Below are 17348 nucleotides of genomic sequence, written 5' to 3'. Positions count from 1 at the left end.
TGCATTTTCTTCTTCTTGGTGTTAATGGAACACTTTATTTATTTATTTATTTATTTTTGAACATAGGCTCATTTTCCAACTCCTCTAGAGTTAAACAGTTGAGTTTTACCGTTTTCGAATCCATTCAGCCGATCTCCGGTTCTGGCGGTACCACTTTTAGCATAGCTTAGCATAGTTCATTGAATCTGATTAGACCGTTAGCATCTCGCTGAAAAATGATCAAAGAGTTTTGATATTTTTCCTATTTAAAACTTGAACCTTCTGCAGTTACATTGTGTACTAAGACCGATGGAAAATGAAAAGTTGTGATTTTCTAGGCTGATATATCTGAGAGTATAGTTCCTAGACATATCGGCCTAGAAAATCGCATCTTTTCATTTTCCGTCTGTCATTTTTGAGCGAGATGCTAATGGTCTAATCAGATTCAATGAACTATGCTAAGCTATGCTAAAAGTGGTACCGCTAGACCTGGAGATCGGCTGAATGGATTCAAAAACGGTAAAACTCAACTGTTTTACTCGAGGGGAGTTGGAAAATGAGCCTATTTTCAAAAAAGTAGAGTGTTCCTTTAAAGTCAACATAAAGGCAAATGACCCCATTTACTTGAAAAACTTCCTGGTTTTATTTTGCATGATTTGTCACTGTATGTTATTCCCAGTCATCCCACCAAGCTCTCTTTACCATCAGCCCCATGTTAAAGGATTAGTTCACCCAAAAATGAAATTTCTGTCATTAATTACTCGCCCTCATGTCTTTCCAAACGCGTAAGACCTTCGTTCATCTTTTTGAATGAAATCTTAGAGCTTTCTGTCCCTCCATTGGGACAGATAGCCTATGCAACTAGCACATTCAAACATAACTTACCACTTTATTTACAAAATATTAATCTCCAACACGTGTTCACTTAACAACATCTGGTCTCACATCAACACAACACGAATGAGTGAACGCGCACGTTGATGAATAAGGTTTTTAAAAGTGTAAAAAAAAAAAAAAAACATAATGGAGATTAATTTTGAAGTTTTATTAAGTGTTAACAATAAGATTATGTGATTTTTATAATCAATTAACACTGCTTTTGTCATTTTCTTACAATGTGGACAAAATTTGTCACCACAAAAGTTTTAACAATTTCGGTTTTACCGAATGACACTTGGTTATACCAAATGAGGATATTTTAAAACAATGCTAATATCTAGCTAGCTACCAAAAGGACAGTCAAACATTTTATATTTAGTTTTTTTTTTAAATATTAAAACATTTTCCTTGTTTTATAGCAGTTGTACCGAATGACCTGATATTTTGGGACATGTAAGTGAAAACATGAATTTTTCAAATAGTTAAAAGAGAGTTAGTTACTTTGCTTCATGACCAGGGCTGCGTTCCAGTTCGGTTTTAGACACGCACTCGCGAACTTCCCTAAACACTTCCCCTCGGGGGAATCCCTGCCGCCATTTTGAAGTGCGTTCCACTTCGTGAAGTGGACGAGGGAAGTTTATATGGACAGACCCTCGCTCCCTCGATTTTGACCGAGGGAGCGAGTCTACTTCATATGTACACTTCAGGCAGCTCCATAACCCACAATGCAACACGATTGTGACGTCACCGCATATTGCGTTTAATTTACCCCACCACAAACAACTCTATGATATTCTAATTATGTTTTAAACATTTAAAACACACATATATACATATAGAATGCTGTATTAAACAATTTTGTAAGGGGAAAAAATAAATAATAAATCAGCTCCATTGCGGATTCCAAGTGATCAAGGGCTTAGGACGTTCCAGTTCAGCCCATACAAAGGTTCCGCCAGAAATGGGCACTCGTGCAACGTAAGCAATGATGTACATCCGAGTCAACGAGACTGAGTGAAGTTAGCGAGGGAAGGGCATTTAAAAACCGAACTGGAACGCAGCCCATGTGGTCCTATGCAGGCCTCTGAATGATGTCACATCCTGTCACATGATATTGACCACATGACTTGATCCAAAAATGGTCCCTTTATATTGGTTACTCCGAATGACATCAATGAAATTCATTTTTTTCGGACATTCTTTCTCGTAACAAAGCAGCTTCTACACATAATTTTAATACCATTTTGCACTATGTTGATACATAATGTTATAAAATCATGCCAGGATAAAAAAAATGTATACATTTATTAAATCCTAAGATATTTTAATCACAAATTAAATGGTTGTATTGGCCTTTGGGCGGTTAAACCGAATGACCTTTTGACCAAAATCTTTAAAATAACCTTTATATGTAGCAAAATATAATTATAACCTTTTGGATTCAGTAAAAAAAGATCTAGTTGTGATACTTTGGATGTCATATCTTTGTTCTTTATTATTATTAATGTCTTTGGACAAAAAAATGACCTGTCACGTCATTGACCCTGTTAAACCACTGGAATCACATGGATTACTTTAATGATAACTTTACTACCTTTCTCAGGCTTGAAATTGGTAGTTGCGTAGCATGTCAATGGAGGGACAGAAAGCGCTCAGATTTCATTCAAAATATCTTAATTTGTGTTATGAAAATGAATGAAAATCTTACGGGTTTGGAACGAGGGTGAGTAAATGACAGAATTTTCATTTTTTTGGGTGAACTAACCCTTTAATTAGAGGCATTTTTCACACTCCAGTTATTCTCGATGGATAAAACATTACATTTTTTGTCTCGTTCTGCTCAGAAATGTGTCATTTAATGAAAGTAAAGTGGGTTGTGAATGTCATTTCATGTTGACTTTAACATGGTGTTGGTGAACAGTTAGAGCTCATTAAACCAAAGCAGGATGTGTGTAATCAAAGGGTTGTAGGCCTAACAGCTGTCTCTGACCCTGATGCCTTTAGGTGATGCTGCTGGGAGACTCGGCAGTGGGGAAGACCTGCGTCCTGGTGCGCTTTAAAGATGGTGCCTTTCTGGGAGGCAACTTCATAGCCACAGTGGGGATAGACTTTAGGGTGAGCCAGTAGTGGACGGAGCTGGTTTGCTTCTCTTTTTCAACCATGTTCATATTATGATCAGTGTTCTGATAACTCAAATAAGCGTTGGATGTAAGTGTCAGAGCCCAAAGCTCTTCCCTAGTTCAAATAGAATATTCATTGAAACGAACCTGAAAAACCAACACATTCTAAAATCATTGTATTCCTGATGTTCTGGTGTTCACAATTGCCCGTAATGAGACCTAGCTTATTTAGTGTTCGGCTAGTGATGAGAAAGGAGGATGGTGTTAAACCAAACAGTTTAAACCCATTCACACCAATAACGATAATTGTATTAGTGTCCACACCAATGCACAGTAACAATCTGTTTATTATAAGCGCTTGCTGCAGTTTTGTTGTCCGATGCTTTAAATGCTCAAGCTCTTTGGATGGATTCTGATTGACTGATTCGTCACTTGGAAAACAATAGTTCTGAAAGTGATTACCACTTGTTCCTCTTGTTGTTATCATTATAGTTGTGGTATGGAGAACATTGAACAAACGTTCTGTTAACGTTACTGGAAGAACGTTTGTTCTAGAACCTTGGCCAGAATGTGTAATCAATGAAGAGGCCTTTGCTTTGGTTTGTATTTAACAAACCTATCCTTTCCTTGATGTTTAGAAATCATAGCTTAATGTTATTTTTTTTAACAAGGTCCACAACTGTTTCAGTCTGATTCTAACAGTTTGAGTTGAAAATTTGTGCAGATTGTTTTATGAATCACACAAATGTCATAATAAAATGCAGCTTTGCAGAGAGGCTGTTATTGAAGGATGAGACCGCACAAACTATATTAGACCCGAAAGCAAATCCGCTGCTCACAGCAATGCACTGTTGATTATTTCTCATGAATGGAGGGTGTTTATTCCAAAAACTAAACCCTCTGGTGCTCTTTGTGTGATGGAGATTTTTATTTCCAATGAAATGAATGTATTATGTTTTAGTCTGATAATGTTAATATTTTGTATTTTTAGGGGATTTTGGGGACCATAGGGGATTTGGTACTGACTTATATTTCTGAAGTAGTTATAATCCATTTATTCATTTTTTTAGCATAGACCTGAAAATGAAATTTCAAACTTATACTGTTGTAAATCTTGAATGCTTTGGAGCACACATTTCAGTTTGGTCTCTTTTTTTTTTTTAAAGAAGACACTTATTGTTATGAGAAATTCATAAAAATACTATTTTCAAATTTTATATTTTATAATGTAAATCTTTTTCAAAACACTGTTTACTTTCAAACAGTGAGACAATCAAAGTCATAAATCTAAACAAGTTGTGTTCCAAATTTGAGTTTGATATCTCAAAAAATGAGCTTTCAGTAAGATTGTTTGGGCGCAGTACCAAATGTTTCCACTAGATTAAATTTGTTTCCCATTAATTTCAAATGCGTCATTTTTTTACCACGAGGAGCACACATGTGACTCTTTTTTTTGTTTGTTTTTTTTTTAGGAATATTTAACCTTTTTGAGTCATGTTTATGATGTGTGTGTGTGTGTGTGTGTGTGTGTGTGTGTGTGTGTGTGTGTGTGTGTGTGTGTGTGTGTGTGTGTTTACATAGCAAGTGCCAAAACCTTTACCAAGTTTTCTACCATTCTGATAAAGTAAAAAATGACAGAAGAGCACCAGAAGGGTTCCAAACCTGTATAATTTTGTTTATCTATGGAATGTAAAAGAAGATATTTTGAGAAATGTCTTTGTTTTTGTCCATTCAGTGGAAGTCATTGGGCACGAAAACTGTTTGGTTATCAACATTCTTCAAAATGTCATCATTTATGTTCCAAAAATGGCTCTTTCAATCTTCAGGGGCAGCGAGAGTGAGAAAAACATTCATCAAAATCTAATATTACAAGTGGACCTCTGAGGCAAAAAATTGTTAAAATATGATGCTTGAAAAATATATGACCCGTTTAACACTTAAAGTCAGCATCTAATCAATGAGCTGTTCAGACACTCCATCATATAGAGGTCGTGTGTGTGTGTGTGTGTTTGACTGTATTCACTGTCCATTAGCGTTTAACTGAAAATCTCTGTGGTTTTCTGAAGTGCTGTTGGTGTAGTCCAGCAGCCTCTCTGACAAATAAATCTGTGAAGTCTCTGTACCACTCCAGACGCCTTGAAGTGTTTGGGACATAACAGGCCGATCTGATGCTCCTTCACGTTCCAGTCTGGCTAAATGATTAACCCGTCGCCTTGTGACACTTTGGGTCTTGATCTGCAACTGCCAGCCCTTGTTGGGGAGAAAACAAGCTATTTTTTGGTGTTTGTAAAGAAAATTCACCTTGTGTGATTGAGATATATATAATATATAATCTTAAAATTGAATACAAACTCGCATTCAATTTTGAGAGCAATTCCGCATTTCAAAATTATCAGCTACACTCGGATGTGCATCACAGTTCAAAAGAGATCTGTTGCTACTTCCATTTCACTGAGACTTTAAAGACCCCATGAAATATTTTGACACTTTTAATAGGATATGCATTAGCAGGAAGCTGGAGTGAGACATATCAAAGAGCCCATCCCATTTAATAATACTAATAAACAAAAAATATAGCCGTTTGAATTTTGTTTACATCACTGCAAGGAACCATCGTTTGCTAGTTGTTATTGGACATTTTCATCGTAGAGCGCATCTGATTGGACAAAAAAAATTGTATACGCCCCTAAGTACAAGATGAGTCATACAATACTGTTTATTTTATTTTCTCAGAGAAAGACTGTTTTAAATATATCAATGCTGTGTGGTGAAATTCTGGTGGCTTTCTGTGTTCATCTTTTGAGTCATAATGGTAAATACATGGACATATGTTATTGCAAGAGGCTGTTGTCAGGTGGCGTTAAGGGCACGTGTTTTTATTGGAGGAAAAAAAAGTTTGTCATGCGCCACAAATAGATTTTTGCCCTCAAGCCAAGACAGTCAGTTTGGTTTCACAGCATGTGTTTTCGCAAGAACTGAAGGTTAGCTTAAGACCTTGAAATGGTCAAGGTTTTGCATGTGGCGTGGGCTAGATTTGAACGTCAGAATCAAGTAGAAAGCGGAGTGTTTTTGAGACAGAAGGTGTCTTTAGGAAGTTCAAAGACCCATTTAAACCCTCGTTCTTTGATTGCCTGCCAACAGCGTCTAAAATTAGTTTGAAATGAAGCATCTTATCTGTCGTGGCTCAGGGAAACAGCATAGCGTTTCTGTGCTGGTATTTTTTTTGAATGGCACAGCGGCAGCACTATAGCCTGTGTCTATTTTGGGCTCTTCCTTGTAGCACTTGCTCAGCATGAGGATGTGTGGGAGCCAGAGCGGAGCAAGTCTGATGCCAGAGAAATGGAAAGCTATTACAACAAATTGATGGCTATGGTTGATTTATGCTGGATAGGCAGAGGCCATTAAAGATGTATGTTTTTCATAAATCGATAGCCTTTCCAGTGTCAAAAGGCCCTTGAAACTGATACAGGTTTTCCATTTCATAAATAATAGGTTAAGACTTGGATAGATCAAACAGGTTCCTAGAGCAACTGTCCAATGAATATCCTATAGTCATTTATCATCACTATAGGAATGGAAACTGTAAAGAATTTATCGATTCTAGCTTTGATCCTAGTCTCCATTATTGATTCTTTTAGTGCTTTCGAAGAAGTGCACATCAATATTTGCTCCTCACTGACACTGATTTATAGGGATAGTTCACAGAAAAATGGAGATTGTCATCATTTTCTCACCCTCATGTCATTCCGAAACTGTATCTGTTCTGTTTCAGTGGAAAAACGCACTCTAAAAGAAGTGCAATTATCCAAATGACTCGCTATATTACAAATCTTACCAATTATAACAGCTTTATGTGAGGAACAAATCAAAATTTAGGCCCAAGTTGTTATTCACTGAATATATCGATCACCATTCTTTTTTTATTTTAGACCATCTACTTCTACCAAAGACTTTATATGCTTAAAGACGCTGTACGTTACTGATGAATGGGAGAAAGTGCAACTTGCAATATGGCAGAATAAGTTCCGCCTTCTATATAAAAGAGCCAGTCGCTGATTGGTAAAGTTGGCTCTTCCAGCCTGAAAAGTTCTTTTTGTCATGATTTTATTGTTTAGAAACACAACTTTTGAGACCGTTGTTGTCAGATTTCACTGGTGATTTTATCGAAAGCTTGGTGAACAGCTTTGGAGAATTTCATGTTTCCCCATTCAAAGAGATAAGAGCTGCAATTGACCCTTCGCAAAGACCCGCCCCCCTTAGTTAATGTTGCTTTGTCAGACAAGCCATGGCGCTGTCACACCACACAGAGTGAAAAATACATTGCGGAGCAAAGAGGACACTGACAACACATCGACAGTCAACACAGAGCAGGTTACTTATGATGTTAAACAAAGTCCCAGCTTTCAAATTGTGTAAATTTTTAAAAAAAATTCAAACAATAAAAAACGTTTTGCTGCTCTTCAATGTGTCGTGACAGATCGCTGTTGCTCCTCAGCTCAAGCGGCTCGTGAACCGATCATCTCTTCCTACTAGTTCATTTATACAGAAAGACGTCAGTTCACACTATTTTTCAAGTTCAAGTCCACAGAGGTTAATCTTCTAACTCTTGACTGCTTTGTCAGACAAAATGGCGGATTCGGCATTATGACTGGTTAGATTGCCTGTCAATCAAACTCCTGACGAAGGGTCAATTGCATGACTGAAATAGAGGCATTTCAAAGATGGCCATCAAGTAAAATGACTTCATGCATGAAAGGGACTTTGCTTCCACCTTTGCGTTTTGTGGAACAAAGAATGTCATATGGGTTTGGAACAACATGAGAATTAATAAATGAAGACTCTTAAGTATTTTACTATAACTTTAAGTTTAAAATATAAACCAATAACTCACAAGACTGAAAGAGTAGAAGAATGCATGCAGTGTTTCCTCCTCCTTATATAAATCTCATTTGTTTAAAAGCCTCCGAATAACAGGTGAATCTCTACATAACACCAACTGTTACGTAACAGTCGGGATCATTAATATGTACACCCCCAATATTTGCATATGTCAGCTCATGTTCAAGGCATTACACAAGGGCAGGCAGTATTAACGTCTGGATGTGCACAGCTGAATCATCAGACTAGGTAAGCAAGCAAGAACAATAGCGAAAAATGGCAGATGGAGCAATAATAACTGACATGATCCATGATATCATGATATTTTTAGTGATATTTGTAAACTGTCTTTCTAAATGTTTCGTTAGCATGTTGTTAATGTACTGTTAAATGTGGTTAAAGTTACCATCGTTTCTTACTGTATTCACAGAGAATTTTCATTATTTTAATTTTTAAACACTTGCAGTCTGTATAATTCATAAACACAACTTCATTCTTTATAAATCTCTCCAACAGTGTAGCATTAGCCGTTAGCCACAGAGGATAGCCTCAAACTCATTCAGAATCAAATGTAAACATCCAAATAAATATCATACTCACATAATGCAGTATGCATGACGAACACTTTGTAAAGATCCATTTTGAGGGTTGTATTAGCTGTGTAAACTTTGTTTATGCAATGATAGAGTCGAGAGCTCGGGAGGGGGCGGAGAGCGCGAGCAATTAAAGGGGCCGCGGCCTGAATCGGCTCATTTCTAATTATGCCCCAAAAAAAATCTATGGGGTATTTTGAGCTGAAGCTTCACAGACACATTCAGGGGACACCTTAGACTTATATTACATCTTGTAAAAAAAAAAAAAAAAAAAACGTTCAATGGCACCTTTAACAGTACTTTCCTATTGTTTTATTTATTTTTGTTTAAATTTAAACAGTTCTGAAAAAGAACCTGTTCTCAATTCCCAAACCTAATCATCACTATCATTTTTGTCAGTGTATTTCAGTTTCTTTTATTCTGCAGCTTTTGATTGTTTTGCCTTCAGAGGAAGAAGGAGACTGCTGAGATCTGCTGAATGCAGTTCTATCAAGAAAAAGAGTTGTTTTCATTCAAGTCAGATATGCACTAGTGATTGAAGGAACAATAAAGACATGCCTGCGCTCTTATTGAACTAGTTAATATTCTTCTCAAATTGCTTCGTGCTGTGCTCTAATTTCTTTCTTTTTTTTTTTCTTTTTTTTTTTAATGCAGAACTTCCTGGAAGGTGTATTAAGCAGTTGAAGCATGCATTTGTGATTGTTAGTCAACCGTGAAAACGGTTTTGTCGTCATTTACTCCCCTGTTGCTTCAAACCTGTGTGACCTGTTTTTTTTTCTTCTTATGAACATCACAAAAGGAGAAATTTAGCAGAATTTAAAATCTTCTCTACTTTAGTTTTCGAATCTTTTTCATTTGTTTATATATTAAGCTATTCAAGACTCATTGTGCCAGTTTTGTTTTTAAGTGATGCCAGCTGCCATTGATACTCATGGCTGTTGTGACCAATCACAATGCACATAATATTCTTTATGCAGAAGTTTTGCAGCGTTTTTAGTGAATAAGTCTTTGTGTGTCTGTTCTTCACTCAAGCAGTGTTGTTTTTAGTGTTTTAGTGTTTTTATATAGTGCATGGCAGTTGAGTGCACTAATCAGCAAGGAGTGAACTAAATAAAGCGAGAAATTCAGACACTGATGTATTACACTGTTTGTCAGAGAGCTGTCGCAGAAACTACTTTGTCACATATGGGCTTCTATCCTATCCTTCTATCCTACATTTGTTTGTAATTATACATGCCTCTGTGCCAGATTTGTAGTTTAAGTTATGCAATAGATATACATTTGGTTTAGCGCCATCACCTGACTATTATGAGATTAATTAATTAAAGAATATATGGGCCCGGTTTCACAGACAGGGCTTAGATTAAGCCAGGATTAGGCCTTAATTCAATTAGGGCATTTAAGTAGCTTTTATAAACATACCTTATGTGCGAAACATTACTTATGTGCATCTTGAGACAAAACAATGGCACTGATATATTTTAAGATATGTCAGAGCAAGTTGCTTTGTTGAAACAGCTCAAACATGCATTTTAGTCTAGGACTAGCTTGCGCCTTGTCTGTGAAATCTGATCATGACTGTTTTTTGTGACTTTTACCGCTGTAAAACTAGGTATCAGCAACAGCAATGTAATGTCATCACTAAATTCGACTAATTGGCACAGTCATGTTTTAATGAGAAGGGTTAGTTCACCCAATAATGAAAATTCCATCATTAAGTACACACCCTAATGTCGTTTCACACCCGTTAGACCTTCGTTCATCTTCAGAACACAAATTAAGATATTTTTGATAAAATCCAATGGCTCACTGAGGCCTGCATTGACCGTAAGATAATTAACACTTTCAGATGCCCAGAAAGCTACTAAAGACGTATTTAAAACAGTTCATGTGACTACAGTAGTTCAATCTTAATGTTATGAAGCGACAAGAATACTTTTTGTGCACCAAAAAAACTAAATAACGACTTTTTACACAAATCTTTTGTTTCGAATCAGTGGTTGAGTCTGTAAATTTTGAAACGCTTATGACGCAATGAAGCCTTGTTTGCTGAAATCACATGACTTTGGCCATTTGAAATCGTTTGATACACGCTCCGAACCACTGATTCAAAACAAAAGATCCGTAAAGCACCGAGGCTTCATGAAGCAGTGTTTAGTTCAGTGACGAGTGCTAGATATTGTTGAATAAAGTTATTTTGTTTTGTTTTTTGGCACACAAAAAGTATTCTCGTTGCTTCATAACATTAAGGTTGAACCACTGTAGTAACATTAACTGATTTAAATGTGTCTTAAGTAGCTTTCTGGGCATCTGAACGTGTTAATTATCTTGCTGTCAATAGAGGCCTCACTGAGCCATCGGATTTCATCAAAAATATCTTAATTTGTATTCTGAAGATGAACGAAGGTGTGGAACAACATGAGGGTGAGTAATTAATGACAGTATTTTCATTTTGGGGTTAACTAACCCTTTAAAGCTTCGTATTAGGATTTTTTTTTTTTATAATAAAAACAACCATTGTTGGGACAAGTTACTTTTTAAAATTAATGCATTACTTAGTTACTTTTTATGGAAAGCTATGCATTGCGTTACTTTTTTGTTAATTTCTCTCATCTGGGCTGGGGTTGCTTGTTTGTTTTTAATAACAAAAAAAAAAAAACTTTGTAATGTAAAGGCCCTTTCATGCCAAAAATGAATAAACCTCAGGCTGAAGGAAATGCAAAAGCCTGTACAGGTTTTTATTTATTATTTAAAAAAAAAGCTGATATTTCATTGTAAAACAGTATTTGACAGTATTCCCTTTTACCTTCAGTCTTGTACATAAGAGCCATGGAAGAAGTAATGCATGTTTGGAACAACATGACTGTGATTAAAAGATGACAGAATATGAACTATTTTTAATTTCTGAACCTCAAGAAAACAACAGTCTAAATCAACAAAGCAGGATGTAGTTTCTCTAGTTAACAGACGAGGAACAGTCTAGCATTTAATTGGTGGTCAAACATTGTTTTTAGTTTGATAATAGACATTAAAGGATGATGTAACATTAAGTCAGACATGTTTTTAAGATGTGTAATTTCTGTGCACTGGTGGCACCTACAAATCAACACTTTCAGTTGTGTCTGCATATCAAGGAAAAAGTGGCAAACAAATGAAACTCTTCTGCTTCAAACACCTACGCTTTTTGATCCGTCAGCATTAACTACACTGAATGATTGGTCGGGCCTAAATGGTTTCCTGTAGATGTATGTGAATGTCTGCGGATGATAATTACTCATCTCTGAAAATCTCACTTCCATTTGTGTGACTGACGTCTCTGATTGCACTGCCATTTGGTGCATGAAAACATCTGATAAGTCTGGTCCTCTCAGTGCAGAAGGTGCGATTTTTAAAACATTTTGCTCACAAAGGAAGTAACAGCTGACATCAACAGGAAATTAAACAGGGAGCTGGTCTGTTATTTCATCTTCGCTATATAATTAAGTCTGTGTTGAGAGACTGGCCACACAAAGGCAAAATAGCACAGTTAGAGATCTCACTTTAATAGTAGCTAAATTGTTTTCCTATTTGGTTTTTGTGTGTGTGTGTGATTTCCTTGAATAACAGTCTATTCACTGTTCATTATTTTGTCTTCCAGAAACAGTGTATTGTGGTTTTAATGGGTGTTTCTTCTTCCCGTTGCCTATAGAATAAGGTGGTGACTGTGGATAACATGAAGGTCAAACTCCAGGTAAGCAAACACAAGTTCATTGTCTGTTTACATTCCTCTAGTTTGTGGTCTTTGTGGAGACAAGCATCAGTATGTGTGAGTACTGTATTGAACTCATCCTGTACAGTACAGCTTGAAGGTGTCTCAAATCATGTGACTTGAACAGATGTCTGCTGTTACATTAAAGGATTAGTTCACTTTTAAATAATATTTTCCTGATAATTTACTCACCCCCATGTCATCCAAGATGTTCATGTCTGTCTTTATTCAGTCAAGAGGAAATGAAGGTCTTTGATGAAAACATTCCAGGATTTTTCTCCTTATAGTGGACTTCAATGGAGCCCAAACGGTTGAAGGTCAAAATTACAGTTTCAGTGCAGCTTCAAAGCATTATACACGATCCCAGACGAGAAATAAGGGTCTTATCTAGAGAAACCATCACTCATTTTCTAAAAAAATAAAAATTATATACTTGCACTAGCATATTGTATATAACAATTAGTTCAAACTTTGACCTGTGGAGGGCAGTAATACACTTAGCAGTGTCTACACTGCCGGAATTCTAATAAAGAAGAAGAGAGCTAGTTCAAGATGAGCATTTATGGTTAAAATGTATAAAATTTTAATTTTTTTATTTTAGAAAATGAGTGATGGTTTCTCTAGATAAGACCCTTATTTATTGCATGGGATCGTGTATAATGCTTTGAAGATGCACTGAAACTGTAATTTTGACCTGTGGGCTCCATTTGAAGTCCACTATATGGAGAAAAATCCTGTAATGTTTTCATCAAAAACTTTAATTTCTTATTGACTGAATGAACATCTTGGATGACATGGGGGTGAGAAAATGATCAGGAAATTTTAATTTAAAAGTGAACTAATCCTTTAAGCAGTCAGATTTTCACCTTGCAGATAAAAAAGCGGATTACAAAAATCTCATAGCTTTGGAGTGAGCCAGAATATCATAAAGACCAGGGAGTGAGCTCTTGGACCAGACAAATTGTCTTTGCGACCAACCATAACACCTTAGCAACCACCTGGGAATGCCCTAGCAACCAGTCAGGCTGCTCTAGCATTGTGATAATGTGTGTTTGGCACCACTGCTCACATTTATTCAGAAAATTGAGTTTGGTTGGCTTCCTGTTCAAAGATCAGGTTTATTACATCAGGACAAAACCACATAACAAAATATTCTGAATGCATTTGAGGGTTTCCACTTTGCCTCATTTGTGATTCATGTTGATGTATTCCTGACTTGTAAATGAAGCTTCAGCTGTTATCGCTCCTATCCTGCAGATTTGGGACACAGCCGGTCAGGAGCGGTTCCGCAGCGTCACTCACGCGTACTACAGAGACGCTCAGGGTAAATATGACACCTTCACTGAGAAATCTGACTAATCATCTTCTAATAGACTTCATTACTGGTGTCGTGTCTTATTAAAGCAGTGAGTCACGAGGGACCGTGAGTTATCATGTTTTTACCACGGTGCTCTTATGTTTGAAACAAAGTGGTAAAATCACTGTGATGTTCAGCCTTGAGTGACTTATTCCTTATTATGAATCACATAGTAGTAGCAACAATATAATGTTTAATAATTCAATAAATGTTGACGCCAATAGCCTAGTTCATGGCGACCTGAGTTCGATTCCCGTCTCAAGGTCCTTTGCCGATCCTTACCCTCTCTCTGCCCAATGCTTTCCTGTCTGCTCTCTACTGTCCTATCTTTATAAAAACCCATAAATGTAACTTTAAAAAAAATTCAATAAATATTTTAATGTTTTTTTGTTTGTTTGTTTGATTGTTTGTTTTATGTTTTGTTTTGTTTTGCTTTGCTTTTTTTGCTTTGCTTTTTGTTTTGTTTTAGTTTTCTTTGCTTTTTAGTTTTTTGTTGTTGTTGTTGTTTTAGTGAATTGAATAAATATTGCTTAAATGTTCATTGCATTTCAGCATATTTGTGTTTCTTCGGTCATTGAAAAAATGATTTCTTAGGTGTGACCGTAAACTGGTCAAATATAATATTCAGCCTCGGGTGACTTTAATGCTTATATAAAATAGTGGTAATAACAATATAATAAATTTATAACAATATAATAAATTTATATATAAATAATATTTTATTTTATTTTTTTTTTATTATTATTTTATTCAGTAAATATTGCCAAAAATGCATGTTCATTGCATTTATGCAATTCTGTGGAAATGTTTCTGTCATTAAACTACTGTATATGTGTACATACACTCACTGGCCAGTTTATTAGGTATGCCTTGCTGGTACCGGGTTAGACTCCCTTTTGCCTTCAGAACTGCCCATGATGACCTTAAAATGAAACGGTGATGAACGCATCTAAAAATATACACTTTCTCCATGGCATAGATTCAACAAGGTGCAGGAAATATTCCTCTGAGATTTTGGTCCATATTGACATGATAGCATCACACAGTTTCTGCAGTTTTGTCAGCTGCACATCCATGAAGTGAATCTCCTGCTCCACCACATCCCAAAAGTGCTCTATTGGATAGAAATCTGGTGACTGTGGAGGTCATTTGAGTAAAGTGAACTCATTGTCATGTTTAAGAAACGAGAAACCAGTTTGAGATGATTTGAGCTTTGTGACATGGTAGGTTATCCCGCTGGAAGTAGCCATCAGAAGATGAGTACACTGTGGTCATAAAGGACATGGTCCACAACAATACTCACTTAAACGATGCTCAGTTGATGCTAAGGAGCCCAAAGTGTGTCAATCAAATATCCCTCACATCATTACACCACTTGCAACCTGAACCGTTGATACAAGACAGGATGGATCAATGCTTTAATGCCAAATTCTGACCCTACCATCTGAATGTCGCAGCAGAAATCACTCAACAGACCAGGCAATGTTTTTCCGATCTACTTTTGTCCAATTTTGGTGACCCCGTGTGAATTGTAGCCTCAGATTCCTGTTCTTATCTAACAGGACTGCCATCGATGCTGCTGTAGCCCATCTGCTTTAAGGTTCGACATGTTGTGCTTTCAGAGATGCTCTTCTGCAGACCTCGGTTGTAATAAATGATTGAGTTACAGTTGCTTTTCTATCAGCTCAAACCTGTCTGGCCATTCTCCTCTGACCTCTGGTATCAACAAGTCATTTTTGCCCACAGAACTGATGCTCACTGGATATTTTCTCTGTTTCAGACCATTCTCTGTTAACCCTAGAGATGGTTGTGTGTGAAAATCCCAGTAGATCAGCTGTTTCTGAAATACTCAGACCAGCCCATCTGGCAGCAACAACCATTACATGTTCAAACTCATTGTATATCACCTTTCTTCTCCATTCTGATGCTCAGTTTGAATTCAACAGATCGTTTTGACCATGTCCACCTGCATTGAGTTAATGCCATGTGATTGGCTGATTAGATATTTGTGTTAAGTAGTTGAACAGCTGTATGTAATAAAGTGGTGGTGAGTGTATATTGGCATTAAATCTGTCATCATTAGCCATTAGATCTGCTCTCTAGTTATTGATATTTCTTCTATCATTGAAAAACCCATATTGGTTAACCACTGGTCTGAAAAAAATCTTTACCTTGCAGTCAGTTTCTCAGTAGAGCATTTAATTTTAATCTCAGTCTCTGAGTGAAGCGTTCAGCGCTGCAGTCAAATGTGTATGTACAGTTCCTGACGAACACGGCAGACTTGAGTCAGAGTTTAATTGCTAATAAAGCTCAGCTCTGAATCATACGGCATGACTTGAACATACTGTCCTTTCCTTTACAGCTCTGCTGCTGCTGTATGACATAACGAGAAAGTCCTCCTTCGACAACATCAGAGTGAGACAACAAACACTTTAAGACATTTGAAAATGTTTATTTGATGTTTTTATTTCCTTGCTGTTAGTGTGGGTTGTGAAATGACCTTCATTTCTGCTGCAGATGTGTTTCTTGTCCTTCAAAGTGTTTTTGTTGTTGTATGTCTATTGCTACGCAGGCCTGGCTGACTGAAATCTATGAGTACGCACAGAAGGATGTGGTCATCATGTTGCTTGGCAACAAGGTAAGTGGGACTTCCTGAGTGAAATGAGATAAGCAGACCCTCTTGAAAGGTACAAATAATGTTTTAATGCATATGCAGACACACACACACACACACACACACACACACACACACACACACACACACACACACACACACACACACACACACACACACACACACACACACACACATTTTATATATATTGATGTCCTTTATACTTTTCTGCCTTTAGTGCATTAATGTGTCATTTTAGCAAATAATTCATTTCAGGCACAAGCATTTTTACCACATATTTCATCTTTTGATGTGCGGTTAGGGTGTGTTCTGTAACTGCACTAACTGGTTTTGCGCTGGATTAGATAGCACCCCCTAATGGACTGATTGAGCCAGAAAGCTGAGGAATCTTCCCGGGTACAATACGAGCGGTTTCACCCCAAAAAAATCAATTTGTCCCTCGAGCAAAAAATCAGAAGAGAAGGATAAAAAAAAAAAAGGACTAAAAGGAAGGGAAATGTATAAATGCACACAACCAAAATAATCATCCACAAGACTTAGATATTATGTGTGTCAATATGACACTAGTTTGATAGTGTAGTTAAAGGTGCACTATGTAACTTTTGGCCCTCTAGTGTTAAAAATTAAATAAAAACACTGTTTTAATTGTGCTTCGGCTCTGTGTGGATGAATATGGTTCATGTCACCAGATGGAAATCTAAAAATGATGACATCTGTGCATGTAAGTGCCATATTTTAGTCTTTTTTTGACTAATTGGAAACACTAATGTTTAATTAATGATTACTGATTATCAAATTAATGTTACAAAAGTTGTTAAAACGATTGCTAGACTGATAAGGTTAAACATTGAATTTTTATAACTTATCATTAACAAAGGTTAAAAAAATGCTGTAAAAATGTATTTCTTGTTCATGTTAGTTAATATTTTGTTCATGTTAGTTAAAGTGTTAGTTTGCACAAAAATCACCCTCACCCTCAAGCCATCCTACATGTAAATGACTTCATTCTTTTTGTCAAACACAGTTGGAGTTATATTAAAAATATCCTGGCTTTTCCAAGCTTTATAATGGGAGTGAACAGTAACCAAGATTTTGAAGCCCAGAAAAAGCACACCCATCCATCTTTATTAACCCCCTGGAGCCGTATGGATTACTTGCA

The 17348-nt window shown here is 36.5% G+C and overlaps 1 protein-coding gene across 2 annotated transcripts in view; it reads left to right on the top strand.

The window, feature by feature from the left end:
• Positions 1-17348, top strand: part of LOC137017934 (ras-related protein Rab-37-like) — a 28263-nt gene that overhangs the window by 1394 nt on the left and 9521 nt on the right. Inside the window, exons 2-6 of one of the 2 annotated variants that reach the window (XM_067382721.1) lie at positions 2863-2973; positions 12138-12179; positions 13455-13521; positions 15917-15969; positions 16127-16192. In XM_067382721.1, coding sequence (XP_067238822.1) covers positions 2863-2973; positions 12138-12179; positions 13455-13521; positions 15917-15969; positions 16127-16192 — 339 coding nt within the window. The remainder of the gene's footprint in view (positions 1-2862; positions 2974-12137; positions 12180-13454; positions 13522-15916; positions 15970-16126; positions 16193-17348) is intronic. The other variant, XM_067382722.1, reaches the window with a different exon arrangement.

The sequence above is a fragment of the Chanodichthys erythropterus genome, chromosome 3 (genome assembly GCF_024489055.1).
Source record: "Chanodichthys erythropterus isolate Z2021 chromosome 3, ASM2448905v1, whole genome shotgun sequence".
Taxonomy (NCBI): Eukaryota; Metazoa; Chordata; class Actinopteri; order Cypriniformes; family Xenocyprididae; genus Chanodichthys; species Chanodichthys erythropterus.
Note: the sequence above shows the minus strand (reverse complement) of the source record. Positions and strands in the feature narration are given on the sequence as shown.